This window comes from Aythya marila (genome assembly GCF_965140915.1).
Source record: "Aythya marila genome assembly, chromosome: 14".
Lineage (NCBI taxonomy): Eukaryota > Metazoa > Chordata > Aves > Anseriformes > Anatidae > Aythya > Aythya marila.
In genome coordinates, this window is record NC_139055.1 from 18,640,390 (window position 1) to 18,661,093 (window position 20,704).

The 20,704-nt window shown below is 49.6% G+C and overlaps 1 protein-coding gene across 1 annotated transcript; it reads right to left on the minus strand.

Annotated features, from left to right (window-relative positions):
• Positions 1-3,975: 3,975 nt before the first annotated feature.
• On the minus strand, positions 3,976-18,263 carry SPRY4 (sprouty RTK signaling antagonist 4). Its single transcript, XM_082771995.1, has 2 exons — positions 18,187-18,263; positions 3,976-7,913 (listed from the first exon to the last, which is right to left on the minus strand). The coding sequence occupies exon 2, from the start codon at positions 7,865-7,867 to the stop codon at positions 6,968-6,970; it is 900 nt and encodes a 299-aa protein (XP_082628121.1). The 5' UTR covers positions 7,868-7,913; positions 18,187-18,263; the 3' UTR covers positions 3,976-6,967.
• Positions 18,264-20,704: the final 2,441 nt, after the last annotated feature.

The following is a 20,704-nucleotide window of genomic DNA, read 5'->3' on the forward strand; positions in this document are numbered from 1 at the left end:
GGCGTTTCACCTACGAAAGGCTTTATTTCACCATGCAGCCTGGCTGGCAGCTGTCGCACCGCCGAGCCGCAGCCACCGAGTGGCTGCGTGCCGGGAGCGGCTGTCAGCTGCGGGTGCATCTCCATGCAAGAGGTGGTCTGAAAGAGCCTTTCATGCTCTCCTCTGGACTTGGGGACAATAACGGAGCAGCTGTTTAAATAGGCCTGAAATTTCGGAAACACACAGGCAAGCACTAAACTTTCCCAAGGTGGCTGAGTAATCTTGTTTGCTTTAGCATTTTAGTCCCCCCAATTACCCAAGTGAAGGATATTGCCTCTTTAAACAGAGTTCAAAAAGCCCAAGAATTTTTTATAAATAGCTCACATCCTCTTGATAACAACCAGGCTGCTATTTATTGCCCACTTCCCCTCAGACAGACAGGTCAGAGTATTTAAAATCGCACTTCCCATGAAATCCAGAGGAACTTGGTTTTCCAGGTTCCTACAATTGTTTGTCATTCTGGGTTTCCTCTGCAGTTTACAACATTCAGCCAGCCTAACCCTGAAAGGAGCTGGCCAAGGGACTGTTAAGGTATATTGCTGCTTAGCTGGAGTCCCAATACACATTTTCTGCTTATTTCTTTGAGACCGAATGACAAGCCCATCACTTCTCAGCAGCATGGGGTCTCTCCAACCCATTTTTTTTTTCTAAATCCCAGGACCCCACTGAGTGCTCTCTGTCCCCATTTCACATCCCCACCTCCTGCTCTCTCAGAAGCCACGTGGCCAAAGCCCTCTCTCCTGGCTTGGGCAGGTGGGCACGCAGAAGCTGCCACTTTTGTCAATTTTGGGCATTTCTGACAGGACAGATCTCTGCTTAGCTGGGGCTGGCTGCTTGCAGCACCTTGCCCTCCAGACAGAGCATTTAAGCTCTTGCAGAAGACGAAGCTTGGTAAAAACACATTCCTATCTCCCCTCTATCCAGGTGTAATTAAAAGTAACTTATGCTGCCCTGCTCCCTGTGCGGCCGGTGGGGTGAAATCCTGGCTGTGCCACTCCAAAACCTCGGGGAGCTCCGCTGCTGTTTTCCAGGCCGAAGGCACAGAGGGTGAGAGCTCTGTGCTCGGAGCCTGGCATCCCTCAGCCCCACGTTGCAGCACGCAGCTGCTGCTGGCTGACCACCAGCTGCGGGCGTCTTCACACCAGGGAGACCCAAAGGCTGTGTTTTTTTTTTTTTTTTTTTTTTTTTAATTTCACCAAGACTGTCTCCTCCAACCGTGACTTTCTCAGTTCGCTGTTTATTTATTTTTCAGCTTGCACCCAGCTTGAGCACAGACTCCCCGAGCCCCCCACTTTGCAGCCCAGGTTTCCCCACGAGGCTCTCCCCGCTCCGGCTCCATCCTTCCCTGCAGGCAGGGGCTGGATACGGCCGCAGGGGGGGCCGCAGGAGGGGGCGGTGGGGGCCTCTCCGCCCGACACCCGGGGCTGTTGGCATCAGGAAGCAGAACAAAATGCAGAGGCAATTCATCGGGGCCATTTGTCCGCCGCTCACAAATTGCCGACCCTCGCAGGTGGGTGACCCCCGCCGGCCCCTGTGTGCCCGTGGGACCCAGCTCCTGGCGGGGATGGTGCTGGCAGCTGGCTGAGTGCTCCAGCCCCAATTCTCGCTGCGTGGGCGCTGCCTTGAGCACAAAAATTGCTTGTTACTGGGAGATGCTGGCTCGGGAAGCGAGCTGGGGCCGGTGGTGTGTGCGTGCGTGGGAGCGGGTGCCCCGAGCGCTGCCCTCGCAGCCCCTGTGCCTGCAAAGCCAGGCCTGAAAGCGAGCTCCTGTGTCAGCCACGCAGTTGTGCATGTGGAGCTGCTGCCTCTAAAACAATTATTATTATTATTTTTTAAAGACAGACCACGCAGACCTTGAATCTCCGACCTCATTTCCATGCAAACAGAGCAGGGATGCTCATTAGGGGAACTGCTCCGAATAATCCCGCTCTCATTCCACATGGGCGTGCGCCTGGGCACCTGCTGCCGCATGCATGCACAGTGAGAAAATGCCTGTATAACTGCAAAGGAATAAAATAAAATAAAATAAAACCCTGTACTGGAGGAAGGCTGCTCAGCACCAGGGCCACCTCTGGGCCTCAGGCAGGGGGCTGGGAGCAGGAGGTGCTGGAGGGCCGGATCCTGCCCAATGCACAGGGGTGCAGGGCGGCCCCAACCCGAGCCTCTGCCTGCTGCAGCTGCCGGCTTTCCCTGGGTCGTGCTGCTCCTATTGTTCTTCTCCTTCTTGCAGAGGCTTCTCACCACGGAAAAATGTGTCACGCTCCCCGGCACAGCAACAGGCGCGGGGCTGGCAGTGAACGGCAGCCCCACCGACGGCGCTTTGCTTGGCCTGCTGCGAGGAGTCGTGGCAAGGAGGGATGCGACTGGAGGATGGGGGAACTGGAGGATGGATGGCCCAAAGTCGTTTGGTTGTCTCCCCATCCCACCCTCCCACTGTCTGCAACACGGAGAAACCTCGCATGTCCTCAGGGCTCCTTAACCTTGGAAAAATCTCAGCCCATCTATTAAATGCATACCTAAGTGAAGTATTTTTAAAGGAAATATCAAAATTAGCTTTTTATCTAATTTCTGGAAGTTTCTGCCCATTTTCTCAGAATAAGTGCATTGCTTAATAGGTGTTTTGGATGCATTGATTCACCAGAAATTCCCTTTTTGCTCAGGACTCCAACAGCTGTGGGTCCTCTTTGGACCTGTCAGTGAACCACAGACTCAGTTATTCCCAGCTCTGTGTCTCTCTGTGCCATCTTATAACCCGTGCTCATGGTGCTGGAATTGGTTTCCTTCAATTATTGAAAAGTGATTTGGAAAAAAGGCGATGATTTTGACTGAAAAAGTATTAATTTTACATCCACCAGTCAAATCAACGAGACGGTGCTGGTCTGCTTTCAGCAGAGAGACCCGGACACTGGGTCGGTGTCTGTAAAGCTTTATGTGCAAGACCCCAACCAGTGCTGCCAAACTCAAGTTTACATTTACACATCCTACCTAGGTATTTTTTTTTTTAAAACAAACCCCAAACCTAACCAACACAACAATATAACAAGTTTAGCATCTTTCCCCCATCGCAAACCTTTCGGCAGCAGGTGTCACGCTGCGTACGGTGCCGTTTTGGTCTCTCTGTCTGATGCAGTAACTAACACAAATTTATTTTCCAATATCATTCTTTCAGGCCAGGTAACCCCCCCCAGGTTACCTGTGTGGATGACACAAATCCCGGCGTTTCTTTCAGTGAGTCACAGGCTGAGCTCCAAAGCTCATGCAAATAACCAACAGGAATGCTAACAAATAAAGTGGGCCCGTTATTTTTAGCAGCCTGGCTTGCTGCTGGTGACACGGGAGGCGGCGTGGTGAGGGGCTCGAGAGCTGCGAAAATCCATGCCCCTGAAAAAAAAGGGGGCCCGAGAGGAGTTTCTCTGTCCTGGAGACTCATACATGACTCCACTGCGAGTTTCTTCGGCATTTGTCAGGGCTGGGGGGAAGAAGAGAGGGCAGAGGGCAGGTTACCCGGGGGCTGGCTGTGCTTGGGGTGCCCCAGCAATGGGGCCGTAGGGCTGAGCGACCCCCGGGGCCATGGGCTCGCTGCTCCCTCCATCACCCCTGCTGTCCGTGCTATCAAACGACTGCTCTGGGGCTGCTCCCTGCTTGTATTCTTAGAAGAATCGCTATAAATATTCGTTGGGATATTTTTTTTAATAGAAAACCACAACAGCCATTGATATATTTAACAATATATATTTATATATATATATAATTTCTAGATCAGTACATTCATCAGTACTTGTTTTTCTTCACAAACAGAAGAACTCTTACAATAGTAGACTTTCTAAAATAAATACTATTAAAATAGAGCTTCAAAATAAATATTCTATACAAAGAAAACCTTCTGTGGTAACTTTTCAGGGTGCACATGTGGTGGGGGTGACAACGGGGGGGGGGTTTATCAGCGTGGGGAGGGGAGAGGGAGCCCCCGGCACTGCGGCGGGGTGCGGGCTGCCCCGAGGGGGAACGCCGGTGCCCGGGGAGCTCGGAGGGGATTTGGGGGCTGCTCCTGGTACACATGGTGCTGCAAAGAGCCACCTGAAGCCCCGCTGCTGGCCGCCAGCTCTCTGGAGCATCTGCTTCATGCTCTGGGTCTTTGCTTGCGTGCGTGGGCAGCGCTCAGAGGCTGCACCCAGCCCTCGCCTCCAGGACCGAGCTGTGGGGGCCTCATGCAGCCACGGCCCGGGGCAGCGATCCTCGAGGAGGGGTTCGGTGTTAATTAGAAGCTGTTCGTCAGCTTGGCGGAGCCGCTGGCGTGGCTCCGAGTGCCCCCGTGTCTGCGCCCGCGGGATGTCTCGGGGTGGCAGGAGACCCAAGTACCTTCAAGGGGAGAGGGGGCATTGGGATGGGCGCAGGGAGGGAAATAAAGGCGAAATAAAGCCCCCCGGCCCCGGGGCAGGGGGGGCAGCGCCAGCCAGCTCCTGCCACCCCCGAGCTGCCCCACGGTGCGGGGAGCCCGAGGGTCGGGGAGTCACTCTGCTACATTTACCACTGCTCTAACACATCCACTAACGCGCTACGGTCCGCCAGCAAGTGATGGGCTTACATCATAGCAGGATTTATACAGGAAAAGAAACCAACAGAGAAATAGTTTACAGCTATGTACAAGGAAGGGCACAGCAGCGGGAGGCGGCGCGCGTGCACGCCCGCAGGCCGGCATGGGGGCGACCGCTCCGACGTTGCGTTTGCTTGCAGGAACCATGCGTCTACACGGAGGGGTTTGCTGTCGCCGATTTTCGGTACGGATCCCCCCCGAATAGGCGAGGACAGAGGGTCGAAATGGCACGAAGCTGAAGGTGGAGGCCGTTTGGGTACTGTGTACACCGCCAGTCGAGGAGGGCTTCAGGCAGCTTCCTCTCCTGCTGCGTTTTCTGGCCTGATTGTGTCTTCGGAAAGTGATTTCTCTTCTTAAATACGCATACCTTATACATTCAACCAACAGTTCAGCTAACTGGGGGCTGGTTTTCCTTTTCCCTTTTCCCTTCTCGTTTGTGCAAGATAATATGTACAACCCCTGATCCCCACCTGCTTCCTTCTTTCTGGTGTCGCCATATGTTCAGCACAGGGATAAACCATAGGAATTGGTATCTGCTAACAGCCGTCGTATCCCTTTTCCTAGGATTTATCATACACAAGCTAGCACGTTATAAATATAAAACTTTTTTTTTTTTTTTTTTTAAATTTCCCATTCAATAAATATCTACAATTAAACTTAACTAAACCCCAAGTCATCCAGGGTAAATTAATTCTTAAAACAAAAGACACCAGAAGTCCCATCAGTGCGCTCCTGCCAACCCCTACGCAGCAACTGTATTGCAACCAAGCAAATGGGATTCCTGGAAGTGCTACATGAGCTCTGCCTATTGCTTTGCTAATTAGAGATGACATTTCACTGTCACTGCTGTGCATTTACTGAGGAAATTTCCTCTAGTTAAAAAAAAAAAAATAAAGAAAAAGAGAAAAGAGAGACTAGATCAGTTTTCAGCATGCAACAAGTACCTACCTACTTATTACAGTGTTGCATGTTTGGACAAATATTTGTATTTAGCACCTTGGAGTTGTCAAGAGCAAAGGGTTACTGCATCTTCGGGGAGTGCAGAACAGGCCCTAGGACGAGTGCACAGAGCCGATGATTTTCACTTACTGAAGACCATGGGCAAATTCCTTAAATACGCTCCCTTCCCTCCCCTGGCTTTCCCTAGCATTTGTTAACACTAAAACAAACATTAAAAGCATTCTCTACACTTTAAAAGACACTTTTGTACAGAGGAGGCAAAAGTAGAACAGCAGCAATAGAAATGGGGGAATGGGATGTAATTCAAGCAGGTGCCATTCTTCCCCAGGATGAAAAAAAATCTTAATATTTAATGAGCAAAGAAGAGCTTGTTCCAGGAGAGGAGGTACTGGGTTGATATCCTTATAAAAATACATCTACGTGTATCCTACACTTAGGTTTATGTGACATCTTAACGTCGCTCGAGGGCTTCAGAGAAACAAACCAACACTGAACAGCTCAACTCCACGGATTACGCTGACATCGCCCTCGCTCCAGCAGCTGGGGAGCAAGCACACGTGGTGGATGGGATCTGAAGGAAAACCTTTCGCAGGAGGTTTGTAGTGTTGGTTACGATCAATATTCCACTGGCCAGAGCCTGCTGCTGCAGCTCACTGACGGGCAGAGCAGCACGATGTTGGCACGATGCGCAGAGCCCCGCCGGCCTTCTGCTTGGACAGCCCCCGAGCACGTGGGCTGGTGGGCACCAAGCAGAGCAACGTGCTGAAACATTATGAGCCCCTTGCACAAACAAACTGCGTGTTGACTTCTGGCTCCAACCCTCTGAGGGACACAGAAAGCTTTGGGAAACTCACGGTGTGCAGCTGCCCCTCCTAACGGCGAGCAGGTGGGGAGAGGGGAGGCGGGAGCGAAGCCGCCACCCTCAGCAGGCTGCTGGTAGCAAATTGGAGGTGTGAGAGGGAGTGAAAACAGGAGCCCCACCCTGAAGGTGAACCCAGTGCAGCTCTCTGTGGATAGGAATGGTATTGCTTGTGCTGGAGCCTGCCCAGTGAGCAGTTCATGGTTCCTGTGGTGTGCAGGCAGGGGGGCAGCCGGCCGGCCGAACCGGGAGTTGGTAAGCAGCTGGGCTTTGTGTGATGGATGTGGGTTTTCAGCCTTCACTCCAAACAGTTGAGATTCCTCCTTTGGCCCCATCTAGTTAGATTCTGACCGGTTCCAAAACCCTGAATGACCCAAAGTGCTTCAGTTTGTGGAAATAGTTGCTTCTGCTTTCTCTGAAGGCAAAAGGCTGACGTTATCCTCAGAACACAGGTTACGAAAAAGACAGAGCTCCACCTGCGGGGCACGTCCCCCCCCTCCCATCTTCCCAAATTATCAAAAAGGTTTCTCTGGCCTGCTGGCTTTGCTCTCCGGCAGCGCCTTGCAAATGACACTGTTTGTGTTTTTGCATCTGCATCCGGGCCGGCTCACTTGGTCGTAGCAGCGCTGGGACAGCTTGACGCAGCCGGTGGCGGGCAGGTAGCAGAGCAAGCAGGGCAGCACCAGGGAGAGGGCGCTCATGAAGGACCAGCGGGCGCAGCAGTTGGAGTGGGAGCAGGAGCAGGGGTGGTCGGCGCACGTGCCCTCGTCATCCTCGTTGGTGCAGTGGTAGAAGACGCCCTTGACGAGACACATGCAGGTGGAGTAGTTGACCAGGTTCTGTGCCGAGCAGAGGCACTCTTGGTTGCACACCCAGCAGGACGGCAGAGTCCGGGGCAGGGCGCACTCCTTGCACTTGCATTTCCCACAGGCTTCGCACAGGAGAAAGTGCTTGTCCAGTTCCTGAGACACGGGCCCCTTCAGGTCCAGGGGTTTGCAGTTAATCGCCTTGGGCTGAATGCGAACCGCTCGGGGCGAGGACTGCTCCGCCACGGGCACCGGGGCCATGTGGTCCAAGAGCCTTTGGTCTGAAGACGTGCTGCTGCTGCTGCTGATGGAGCTGGGGCGCCCGCTGAACGAGATCCAGGGGTGGGTGACGTCCTGCTCGCACCGCTGCAGGTGCGGGTTGGTCAGGACCAGTTCATGGGGGCCCCGGGGGCGCTTCTGGGCTGCCAGCTGGGAAGCGGTGGGGTTGTCGGTGTAGTCGTTCTCTATGTGGGTTGTCTTCATTTGGTCAATGGGCAGGATGGTGAGCGGGTGCTGCAGCCTCCCATAGGGGATCCGACTGTCCAGCAAGGGCTGGACCATCACAGAATTGGGGACAACGGTGATGTTGTGGGGAATCCGGGGCTCCATTGATGAAGCAGCCTGATTACTGGTGAGAAATCTGCTTGTCAGTGTCCTGGGGGGAAGAGAAGAGACAGAACAGGGGCAGGGGAGAGAGAGAGCGCATCGTTATTGAGGTAGTCTGCAACCCAGCCCAAGCAGGGCTCACTGCAGTGGCTGGTTATCACGCAGAAGCTCTTATCAAGACTACAGCTTGTGGCAAAGGGAGTTGGAGCACTTGGCCAGGTACAAAGTGCATTGCTTTCACTGCTGCTGCTTTCCTCTCCCTAACCTTGGCCATAAAAAGCTCCAGCCTCGGTAGGGGTACCGTTACTGCATGCTCTCAAAGTGCTTGGTTATCACTTCTACTGATGGAGAGCACACCTCAGGGTTACCAGTGCGTATAAATATGTGCCTGTTTGTCAGCACAATACCCAAAATGACTTATCTGAGGTCTGGGGATTTTCCCCGATTGATCTTGTTCTCCACTGTGAAGCAAAAGGGTGACCTTCAGGAGCGTTGGCCTGGCACAAAAACACTTCAGAGAGTGGGACAAAACACTTGTCCTTGCTAACCCAGCGCCTGAATCTGCCTGTGGGAGGATGGCTTGGCTTCGGCAAGGAAGTGTCCCGTCTCCATCGGGAGCTGTTGGTTTAAAAGCCTGCTTTCAGCCCTCCTGCGGGAGGTGGAAGTTCTCGCTTAGCAGCTTGTCTGCTCGCAAGGCAGCGTGAGAGCGGATGGGGATGGATTACGGGGAGAGCGCACACACAGGTCAGACTGGCTCTCGGGAGGTGATATGTCACCTCACGCAGGTAATTAGGCTCCCTCCTTCAACACGCTAAGTGGACTAATATTTAGTTTAAGTGCTGTTTACTGGCTGTGCTGGCTAAGCCATCTATTGCTGCAGTTTCTAGTTTCATTGAAAGAGTGCAATTTATACTGGAGTAGATCCAAAGATTCAACAGCAGCGTAGGACAAGAAACCACAGGAAGTAACTAAACTTAAATCAAAGAACGGAAACTACTTGGTTCAAATTTAGAAAGTGCACATTGTTTTCTCGTAGATGTGCCATTTCCTTGCTGAGTGACCTTTATTCATAAATAATATAATGTTGGAGATCAGTATAAAGAAGTGGTGAGTACAGCTTCAGAGCAAGTTGCAGGAGGGGAAAAGCTTCTGGTATCAAGAAAAAGGAAACAGGGAACTGCTGAAGACATTTCCAGTTCTTTGTGTTCAGGCAAATAAATTAACCTTTTCCAACAGCATGAAAGATTTTAATATTACAGCAGACTGAAAAAAGTCAGGCTAAAACTGCATCTGATTACAACAATTAAAGTCACACATGAGAAATGTGTGCGTGAGAGTAAACATATGTGCTGCTCCTATATGAGCATATCCCCACAACTTTAACACAGCTACAGAAACTGGAGCATGAGCTAATTATGCATTTTTGGAAGGAGAAAGAGAAGTACACTTTTGCCCACTTAAAAATGTTACTAGAGTCCACTGTTGGATTTGTAAATTGTTGCTGTGACAGAGTGCTTGGCATTTGAGGGGCTGAAAATCTGCCAGTTCCTCTGAGATCGATAGGAGACGGAGCTCGGGGGGGAACCTGGGGGCCAGAGCCGTGGTCAGCACAGCCCAAGCCTCCTCTGGGGCACCATCATCATGTCCTGCCCACCGTGCTGCACAAGCCGAGCAGAAACAAGGGCTTTATCTATCAGTAATGGTGATTATTGTCGGGCAGTCCTGATGCTGGTACTCTTCACTAGTTAAAATTCTCTGCTGGGTCTTAGTCATTCATCCAAATTTTTTTTATTTTATTTCATTATTCATAGCTCATTGACACCCTGGCTCTAGAAATAAGAGTTCTTAAAGCATCCATTTCCTAATTACTGCATTTGAGAAGTGAAAATAAGCAATGATCCTGACAACTGTGGGGCATGCAGAGCAGAAAAAGAAAGCAGGTTTCTTTTGTACATCAGGATCCAGTGTCATGACAAAAAAAAAAAAACCAACAAAATGCTGAAAGTCAGAGCTTAGCAAAATAGTTCATTCTGTATTGGCTAGGTGTTATGTTTGTAGGAAGACTTCGATCTCACAGCTGTTTTTTTTCTCCCAAGGAGAGAGGCAGCTGTTCTGGCTGCTGAGAGACAGTGCAGCAGAGCTGGTGTCAGCTGGGAGGCAGCAGAAGGAAATGGTGGCATGCTGAAGGGGTGACATGCCCGTCCGTCTGTCTGGCCTTTCTGTCCCTGGCACCGCTGCTGCCTTACTGCTCCGTAACTTGTAAATAACCTCTGGCATGTGGCTCCGTGCTCTGGTCCCAATTCAGCCTCACTTGCTATCAAGTCTCTGGAGTTTGGTGCCTTTGCAGTAGGTTCAGGCTGGATCCACAGATCATTACTTTAAGGCACCGTGTGCCAGCGCTGAGCAGAGCTGTTTACCCCCAAGGCAGTGTCCGCCGCCTCTGACCTGATGCTGATTTTCCCCAGACAGCAGCTCTGGCCCTTGGTGGGGCAGTAGAGGTGCCCTGCAGTGCTCGGGGGCTCTGCCTGGGGTGGGAGCACAGCAGCAGCAGCGGCTCAGGGCGGTTTTCCATCAGCCCTGGGGCCGCACGGTCAGCAATGGCCCTGGCTGGTGATGGCAACACATTGGAGTCGGGTCATTGGGCTAACCCAAAGGAAGATCATAGCCACAGGTAGTAAGCATGCGACCCCTAAAATCCCCAAACCTGGCAGTGCTCGGTGCTCAGACGTGGCCATATGCAGGCATACGTTAAAAGAGGGCTTAACTGAGATAATGCTAATCAGGATTTCAGAGTTAATTATCACAGGAAGGAGATGAACCCTGGACTAAGAACCTCACTTTAGGTTAGTTAATGTTGAAAATTATTCATTGTCTTTTTTCATTATCATACTGCTTCAGGATGTCCTTCTAACAGGACAACTCATGCTGCAGAGCATGGGCAATGGAGCACCGACACTGCAACCAGAGCCCAAATTCCTGCTGCAACCAGTGAAGGGAGATGTTAAGGCAGGGGCAGACCCCACAGATATTTGGGCACAAGATTTCCTCGGGTAAAACCTCTGGAGCCAGATAAGCCCCAGCTGTCCCCGTTCCCAGACCCCTGCTCCAGACAATGTCCCTTCCTGCAGATCACCTTCAAAACACCGCAGGTTCGCACCCCGCCAGGTTTTGGTCCCTTAGCTTCTGCCCTGCCTTCTCACTCCCCAGCAGAGCCTTTCCAGTTAACCGCTTGCACTTTGTGAGCTACGCTTAAGCAAGGTAAATTTCTGATATTTATGGAATTTTCCAATTTTCTCCATTGCTGCTGATGGTTTTGTCGCTGGAAGTTTCAGTGGCGCAGTGAGATTGCTGGTGACAGATCCAGGACAAACATCTCCAGTGCTGAACTCAGGCGTGAGCCGGGTGCTGTTGGTTCTACGGGGAGGCTCTGCCCTGCTGGGATCTGCCTGATGAGAACAATGACGGTAATTTATGGGGCATTTGCTTTGGGTTTTTGCATCTGTGTGCTTCCCCTGGCACATGCCTTACGCATGTCTTTCCCTGAGCTGTCTCTGCTTTAAGCTTGATGTCTGCATCCCATGAAAAGGAGGATTTTGGGTTTCGTGGCAGGCATCAGTCAACCTCACTGAGAGCCTTCAGCAGGCTGACCTGTGAGAAACCTGAGCCACAGCGAAGGGCAAGGGGCGCTGTGTTTGTGCGGCAGGAGTGGGCCCTTCTCTCCTAGCAGGGCAGAGGGATCCCACAAAGCTCTCAGGTTCAGGACTTGTGCTGGAGCGGGAGCAAGTCAAGAGGCAGACTGCTCCCACAAATTCTTGCAGGCTGAGGTGCGCCTGCCATGGTGCATTCACGCATCCTGATGACTTCCCTGGAAGACACCAGAGATGTCAGAACTTGGCCTTTTTTGGTTATTGTGCTCCCCAGGGGGGAAACGCAGCTGCAACCAGTCTGAAACAGTTCCAGGATGGCCGAACAACACATCGAGCCATCCTCTGAAAGGCAGTCAGCTCGCTGGGAGACAGAAGGATGCAGGATCCTCCTGGGGAGCCAGGAGGGATGATGTGCACTCGCTCCTGTTCCAGACATGGACATGGTGCCCTTCCTCACCTCCCTGCTGGCAGCCCATCCCGCACGCAGCTGCCTGTCAGCCAGGGTGACGCTGCCGTGCACTGACTTTGGTGCCTTGGTTTGCAGCCACATCTCCAGTCCAAATGGTGGTCGGGGTGACCCGGCACAACTTCAGACCTTGAAGAAGGGTGCTCTCCTGCCTTCCCCATTCTCTTCCCCTTAGGCAAGGCCCTGAAGCTGCCTGGTGAAGCCCCCAGGCTGACTGGGAAGGGGCTGGGTACCAGAGACAAGCTGCAAATGCCAGAGCCCTGAAGGATGAAGGGTTCTGCTCAGGCTCACCTGCTGGGGTAAGGCAGGCCTGGGTTTTGTGAAGCCAGCATTGTGAACAGCTCTGCTCCTTCTGGCAGTGTCAGTTGGGCACTGCTTGCAGATACTGAATTAATTGCTCAGATTGAACAGATTTAATATAATGAGATGTGCCATTTACAACTGTAGATTGAGGCAAACAAAAAGAAAAATAGGAGAAGAAATAAAGTGGAATAGGAGGCTTGAGATGCTTAAGCACCGTACCTCCACAAAAGCTATGAAACTTTTTGTAACGCCTTTGTAACACACTGTACTAATTCAGTCCAACTGAAAATTGCATTTTAATTCTGAGGAAAAAAGTGCCATACACAGTACTTGTAAATGAAACAGCTTAATCTTTGATCATCAGTAATTACAATATTATAGCATTAACATGGGCACAAATTCACTGGGTGCAATTGTACAGGCAATTTTCTGAACGTAGTCAATAGGAAGGAAAACTCATGAGTATGTTCTTGCATTGGGATTTATTCATTCTTTAGAGGCAGGTGAAACAATGAAGCTCTTTTCAAAGCAGAAATGTCAACAGAATCCCATGTAGAGAAAATTTCTCTTCCCCCATGCCATCCGGGGACTGTATGGCTGCTCACCACATACAATTTTGAAGTCAAAATATATTCCCTTCCAAGGGAGCTGTGTCAGACTCAAAGACTCAAGTCCATAAATGTGCTGTAGTTTGTTTCATCTCCTCATCTAGGTATTGCCAATTTAAAATTACTATTATACAAGATAATTACAAACCCTAAACTTGTAGGAAACCAACTGTTATTTTAAAGTGTTTGGGTTTTTTTTCAGACTCAAAAGTTTTGTGAGTTTCTTTAGTCAAATGAAGTTAAACCAGAAATGATCTTACGTTTTAATAGGATTTTGGACTTGCCTATATAATTTTTATAGAAAGCTACATCCTTGTGGGCAATTCAGTGAGAAAGCCATATAAACCCACAGGAAAGCTCATGCACATTAATGTCTTCAGAACAATTTCTGCAGTTGAAAGCAATAAGGTTCTAGTGTTTTATTCTCAAAGTGGAGTCGAATAACTTGTCTTCCAGCTACTGAAAAATAAAATGGACCTTGGATTAAATATTTAATGAGTGCAGACATGCATAATATTCATAACTGTTTCTATTACCTATTAGTTACTAGTTTTAATATGTTCTCTCTCATATGTTTAACAGCTCTCTAGATGTGTGCAGTAACAAATAATGACAATAAGGGACTCTGGTGTCCAGAATTAGGTCCTGCATGGAAGCAATCCCACTAAACTGCGCCCTGGAAGGCACCGGTTTGATCCTGAAACATCCCCAGTGCCCCCAGCCAACCGAAGTCAGCAGGAAAATGGGACAGCCTGATGCCATGCCTCATGTCCTGCCCAGCCAGTACCACGTGCAGAGCATCCCAGTTCAGCCCCAGCCACCTCTGAAAGCTGCAGAAACGCTCACCAAGCAGATGCTGGTGTGCCTGCACCTGAACTCGGCCTTAAGTCTCAGAGGAAAGAAAGGCCAAACGTGCTGCTTGGGGTCTATATGCTAACAGGGAGACCATCATTATGTTCAGAGAAGTAGTGCAGCAACTGAAAATTCCTGTACTTCATAAGCTGCAAGTACCAAATCGGGGCACTTTACTTCTTTCTGATGCATTTAAGCCCTAACAGCCCCTCACATGCAGCCTGTCCCTGCCGTTGCATCCAGTTGGCACCAGCGGCACAGAAGAGCTCTTCGCCTCGCCAAACCAGGATTTGTACTGGGATTGCTGGCACCGGGTTGTCCCGTGCACCTTTGTACCACAGCTCCTGCCCCTCTCTGAGCCTGGACCTGTGTCCGGTATGGCTGGGAGCAGCTGAGCCCGCAGGGTCTGTGCAGCACTGCCCAGAGCCCTGGGGACACCTTGTCCTGCCAACAGCGGGGGGATGATAACAGCACCCAGAGAGCCTTCTGCTTCCTTGCCGTAGCTAGGGAAGCATTTTCAGCATAGTAAAACAAACCTGACTTTTCAAGAAGAAATCGTATTGCTATTTTCCAAGGATTTTCCAGAGTGAAGCATCGCAACCTTTTGTGATGTAGGGATGGAGAAACTGCCCCAGAGAAATGAGGCCAAATCCTGGTGATGTCAGGGAGAGCCTTGCAGGGGCCGTGGTAAGGCCAGGGCTGCCCACCTGCAGCTTTGCTTTGCTCGGTGATGGTGAGGAGACACCAGAGCTCTTGGAGTCTTGTCACCTGCCAGCTGCATCGCACCTCCTCTTGGCTACCGTGATGGTCCTAAACCTGCTATCATCCACACAAAAGCTGAATTCCCTTCTCAGGGAGAAGTCACAGTCACCTAATTAAGATTAAAATATTTGTAGTAATGGTAGCAGTAAATGTGCTGTAGAAATGTGCTCATTTTCTTTGCTCCACAGGACGCATGAATTTCTGAGGCAATGGGGCAAAAGGAAGAAAATCAAAAAAGCAACAATATCTTTATAGATATATCAGAATACAAAGAAGCTATCATAACTGAAATGAACATACTTCAAGCAGTGTAGTGTCAAGGGAGGCCACATATTCCAAGGCCTATGCAAGTTGGCACCACTCAGAGTCGGTGGTAAGCCATGTAAAATAGTCGTTCTTCTAATTTATCGCTGCTTTTGTAACAACCATGACTGTATTTGCTCTCTTCTGTCATGGTTTGGTTATACAGTCTAGAAAAAACTTGTCTTGAAAGAGTTTATCCCAGCTGCATGCAGGGCTTTTGGGCAGCAGAGATGCCTCCTGTCCCCATCGGCTCTCCAGTCCCCAGCCCCTGGCTGAAGCTAGGTGGGGAAGGGAGAAACGCCTTGGATGTGCCGACAGCAGAGCCAGGACATCTGGCCCCAGAGCTATCCTTGACAGCAAGGAGGACTGGCAATGGGGGATCTGCAGGGCCTGGCAGACCAGTGGGGGTGGGACCGGCTGAGCCTGGCCTGGGCGAGTCCCCAGGGAGGCCACACGGCGAGGGATGGTCCTCGTCCCAGCCAAGGGGCTGCTGGTGAGGGGACAAAGTCTGCTGCTGCCTTTGCATGGCATTGAGGCCATCTTCTTGCCCAGACCTCCCAGCAGTGACAAGGGACACACTGCTGCTGCCTGAAGTCAGAAGGTTCAATAAAAGCTTTTAACGAAGGGTGACTACGCTGTGAGTTGGAGGAGGCCTCTCCGTAAGCACATTTTAAATGTGTGATTAAGAATAATATATAATGTTGGAGTTCATTAAGACTCAGTTAGGCTGTCTGAATTTTGAGTTAAGCTGTGATTATTTTTTTCTTTTTTTTTTTTTTAAAAAAAAAAAAGAAAAGAAAAAAAGAAAGGAAAAAGCTCCTTTCCATGAAGTGCGTTACTAATAAAAAATATTTGTGTTGATTCTTTTTGTTTCCCTCCTTATCAGCCTTATCTATCTAAGAAAAGCTAGAATTTTCTCTACAAGTAATAAGGAAAAAAAAATAGAAAGCTTATTAGGGAAACCTGCCATTTTTAAAATGAGACACTAAATTCTTGCCAGAGCTTGGAAATTCAGAAGCTGGGAAATGAGACCCGTTGACTTCCAAGAAGCTGTCTCTGTCCAGCTAAAGGCTGTTCCTACGGTGTGAGTGAATAAAGCACATTTTGGCCCATGAACATTCAGATCTCTAGGGACTCAAATTTCTTAGTCAAGGCCTTTTACTGGATAAGAACATTTATTTTAAGGCCAGAAAACTAAGCTCAGATATAATCTATTAAGCTAATGGTACTAAATGATGATCATATTAGAAAGATTTTACATTATCTGACGGAAATATGTCGTATTGGATTTAAAAAGAATAAACAAACAACATTGTGTGACTTTGCCTCTAAAAAGGCAATTGTAAGTACTGGGCGGAATTTGGAAAGCTGTACAGCAATATGACTAATGAACTTTTTGCTTTTACAGTTAGTATTTGGAAAACTATCAGAACTGTGAATTAATTATTGCTGTAGTATTGCAAGGGTGGTAAATTTCATTTCACTGAAGTCCGATTACAATTTTATTTGTGAGGTGGTGGTGGGGAGATTGCTTTTTGAGATGTAGCATTTCCCAGTATGATCTGGAAATTAGTCATGATTCCATGAAAACAGCTTTTGTTTTGCTGTTTCAGGAGGAGAACAAATAATTTCTCCCCTGCACATACCTCACAGAGAATTTCAAAAGGACTGCAGTATTCAGAAATAGTCCTTTTAATTTTATAATACCAATATAGAGTCCCTTCTAGCAACAGAAACACAGTAGCCCATGGAAAATGGCACATTTATCAATGAGACATCCCCAGTGGGGTTCCAATAACTGAGAACAACCCCTCCTCCTGCTATCATTCATTTTTATATGGAGAAGGGGGAAGCTAGTCATCAAGATCATTGTGATTCAGTGCACAAATTGTAGCTTTATTCTTCAACCCAAAATAAAGAGAGAGGGAGGAAGTCTTAATATTGGGAAAGCTGGGTTTTTCTTTACTTAATTAAACAACAATTCCTAAGCTGATTTTCTGACATATTGTACCCTTTGCATGGTTTGGAAGAAAGGGAGCAGCTGAAGAAGTTTTAAAGAATCTAGAACATGCCTTTTCTAGTCTGGATTAATCAGAGATGTTTTTCATTTTGTTCTGCTTTCCTCTCTTACACCCTTTAAAGAAAAAGTTGGATTTATAAGGGATTTAAATAAAGAAATCAAACCCATCTCTTGGTCACTTCAGGAAAAAGCGTGAAGCCTTTTCCTCCTGCTGATTAATGCTGATATTCATTTGCACTGCCATTTCCAAGGTCTGCATTTCCAGCCCTGCTTTCCTCTAAGACCTTTGTGCCTTTTATATGCCCCTGTCTGTTTTTTCCATTCCCCTTCTGATAATGAATTTTCAGAACATGTCGTCTCTAGGCTTGTCTTTCTCCTGTGACGCCAGGACTGGTACCAGAAAATAAAATCCTGGCTTATCTTTGCTACGCAGTTGGGAGAGAAGAGCAACCAAGACAGGTTTTTCCCTCTCTATATAATGTATTTCATATATCTTTATGAAATTATTCTAGACATACATTTTTATTGCTACTAGCCTTTAAAATATATAATCCATCCAGATTTAAAACTGAAGCAACCAAGTGTACAGCAAGACAGGGAACAGAACAGTGATGGAATAAAGCAGTAAGGCCAAAAACATCAAAAAAAAAATTAAAAAAAAAAGACAGATGTATGAAATAAAATGCTAAAGAGCAAAGGTCGTGCAGGAAAGATCTGACACACCAGTGGCTGATCTCTGAAGTGTCCTATTATGGAGACAGCTCAGAACTACTTGACACTAGCAAGACGTATGGCTTTGGAAAAGAGAGAAAATATGTAAAATCGGCGTTCTTATTCCAAAGAAAGAAATACCCAGTTCTTCTTTGTCAGCCCAGGTGACCATACGTTTCTGATCCCTTGCGGAGGAAGAAGAAGACATCCCTCCAGCAGAAAGAGGAGCCTCGCTCTGTTATAAAAGCCCTGCAAATAATCCCGACGCAAGTGTGGCAAAACCTGCCTGCCATATACGTACATCAAATGCAGATGTTGAAAGGACGTAGAAGAGAGGCATAAATAAGAATTACAGGCGCACAAACGCGAATTCTGGAGGAAGCCGGAGATTTCCTCAGAACGCCAAGTCTCCTCTAGGTTGCGAGGCACCAGCAGCCATCTACTACTCCGCACGGCCGCGGATAACTGCTGCCGGAGAAGTCACCGCGCGAAACGCGCTCCCGAGCGCCTTGCAGCAAGGGGACAGGCGATCGCACGCAGCCGGGGCGCACGGCTTCCCCTCGGGGAGCCGCTCGGGGAGCTGCCCGCCTCGTCCAGCCCCGTCCAAGCCCAGCCCAACCCAGCCGAGCCCCCGCGGGGCGCGCACCTACCGGCAGCAGCGCGCCCAGCACCATCGCCCGGCCGGGGCCCGCGGCAGGGACCTGCGAGCGCCGCTGTCAGCGGCTGCCCCGCTCCGCCGCCGTGCCGCAACAGCCGCTGCCTGGGAAAATGGCTATTTTATGAATGGGAGGGCAGCGCGCCCCTCTGCGCACGCGCGGCCTCGCGGCTCTATGAATGGGTGGGCACCGGGGCGCCAGCGCGCATGCTCGCCTCCCTTTTATGAATGGGGCCGGCGAGGCGCTCGCGGCGGCCGGGCACGGCCGTGGCCCGCTGCGGTTTGCTTTTATGAATGGAGGGCAGCGCCTGCGCCTGCACCGCGCCCCCCGCCCGCGCCTGGAGGTAACGGCGGCGCTGGGGGGCACCGGCCCCTCCCCGCCGCCCCCTCCCCGCGGCTGCACCCCCCGGGGGGGGATGCGGGGTGGCTGGGGGTGGGCACTGTCCCCCCCCCCGTGGGCGCTGCTTCCCCTCCCCGTGGGTGTCTGCCCCCCTTCGTGGGCGCGGCGCAGCCCGGTGAGGTGGGGAGGGGAGGGGGCGAGCGGGGCCGGCAGCTCCCGGGAGCGAGCGCTCGTCCTGCGCTGCCGCCGGCCTCTGCCCTGCCCGCGGACCTGCCTCGCTCCGTTCGCCGCCGTACCGGCACGGCCGTCCTTCTGCTTATGCGCCGCAGCCTGCGTGTTTGGCCGGCGATAGCTACGTGAAAATGCCGGTAAACCCTGCAGCTGTGTTTCCGTGGGGGTATGTGCAACGTCTAGATGTGTTTTCTGGCTCTTTTTGAGAAGATGAAGGAGGTAGGATGGAGCCGTGCAGCTCCCACAAAACCACCAGGAGCAAGATGTCCTGCTTAATGGAAGTGAGGCGTTTTATGTTGCTGTCCGCAGCTTTGCAGCTTTTTCCTGGTTTAGCTTTTCGTAAGCCCCGTTGGATCCCATCCTGGGTGCACTGCAGGCAACGTGAGGCAGGCCCTCAGGGTCAGATTCTCAAATGATCTTTAGCAAGCAGCTGTTCTGCTGCTGTTAGATATTGGAATCCCCGAAAACCTTGCCCTAACTGCGTGCTGAGAGCTCTGCAACATCCTTATATGCTTCAGTTTCTGTTCAGCAAATGGAGATTCTCTCTTAATTCTCAGCTGGTACAGAAATGGCTACAGGCTGGGGCTTTGTGTGCAAGGTCCTTCAGGATCCATGCAGGCAGGTTGCTTTACAGTGAAAATGGATGAAGAATAATGATTTATTATTTTTTAATACATGAGCACAGTAATCTTCAGAGTACAAACCAAACCCCATTTCCTGTTATATTTATGGCACATATTTAAGAGCTTGCACAACACTGAAAAAAAGGTCCATGTTATTTATTTAGTGCTAACATGAGCATTGTACATTTCTGCCTCATGGAAAAGATTTCTCTTCAAGAGTGTGTGCTCAGAGACTGACTGTTTAGTTATGTATATGTTTGTCTCTGAGGGCAGTGACCTTTCCAAGTGGGAGCAGTGTTCATGGGTCATGGGCAAATGCAATTTAACAAGGAAAGGACAGAAGAAGGGCAGTCTCTAAAGAACAGCTTATCTGAGTGGTACACAAAATATCAGACATCAAATATACAAGACCAATGCTTTCTTTTAAGAATAAACAGAAAATGTTTGTTAAGAATGTTGCTTTTTTATTGGTAGTGTTCTTTGCAACACAGTTTTGGAAGGTTGTACATGCCAAGGAATTCTGTCTGATTTTGAAAATTAGCAAAATAAATGGGCAATGGAAGGAAATGCAATTTTAAGAAGCTTATATAAAAGGAAAATCCACAGAAATAACATCTCACTGTATTTAGTGCTGGAAACCAACTCAAAGCTGAAAGACTCAAATGTCTGAGCAAAAAATCTGCTCTGTGTTTTTCAGCAACAGCATCTGCATTAATTTTAAGCCTTGATTTGAATTTAGCAAATGTGCTGTAACACTGCAGCAATGTGAGAGTCAAGCATCTCAGAGCTAAGGCTTTTATATCCGAATACTGAATTCTGTACTTCAGGGTGATACGTACCATAAACGTGAGGGAAGACCTCAGCTGCAGTACAGTAATCATCTCCCTGCGAGACCCTAACTGCCTACATGGCAATTGCAAACTACTACGTAGTAGCAAAGAACGCTGGTGGGCTGGTGCTATAATTACACAGAAGTTATAGGCAAAGCCCAGCTAGATGGTGTGCTCTTAACAAAGCCCTAGCTGTAAAACAGCAGAGAGGAAATAAGAATTATTATTCATCCAGGGGGGTGGAGGGGGAGGGAATGGTGTCTAGCCATGATTCTAGGGAGAGAAAGTCGAAGCTGCAGGACTCAGAGTATTGCTAGTACTGCTGCCTGTTGCATGAAGTCTGCGCATGGAATTCTGAAATGGTGAATCTCTTTGAGTTAATCCGTCTCTCCTTTCTCCCTCTATTCAAGCCTTCCCCTATTGGGCCACTTCTTCCCTATAGACAGAGAGGTTTCTTGCTAGAGCTTATCATGTTTGCTGTGCTCAGGC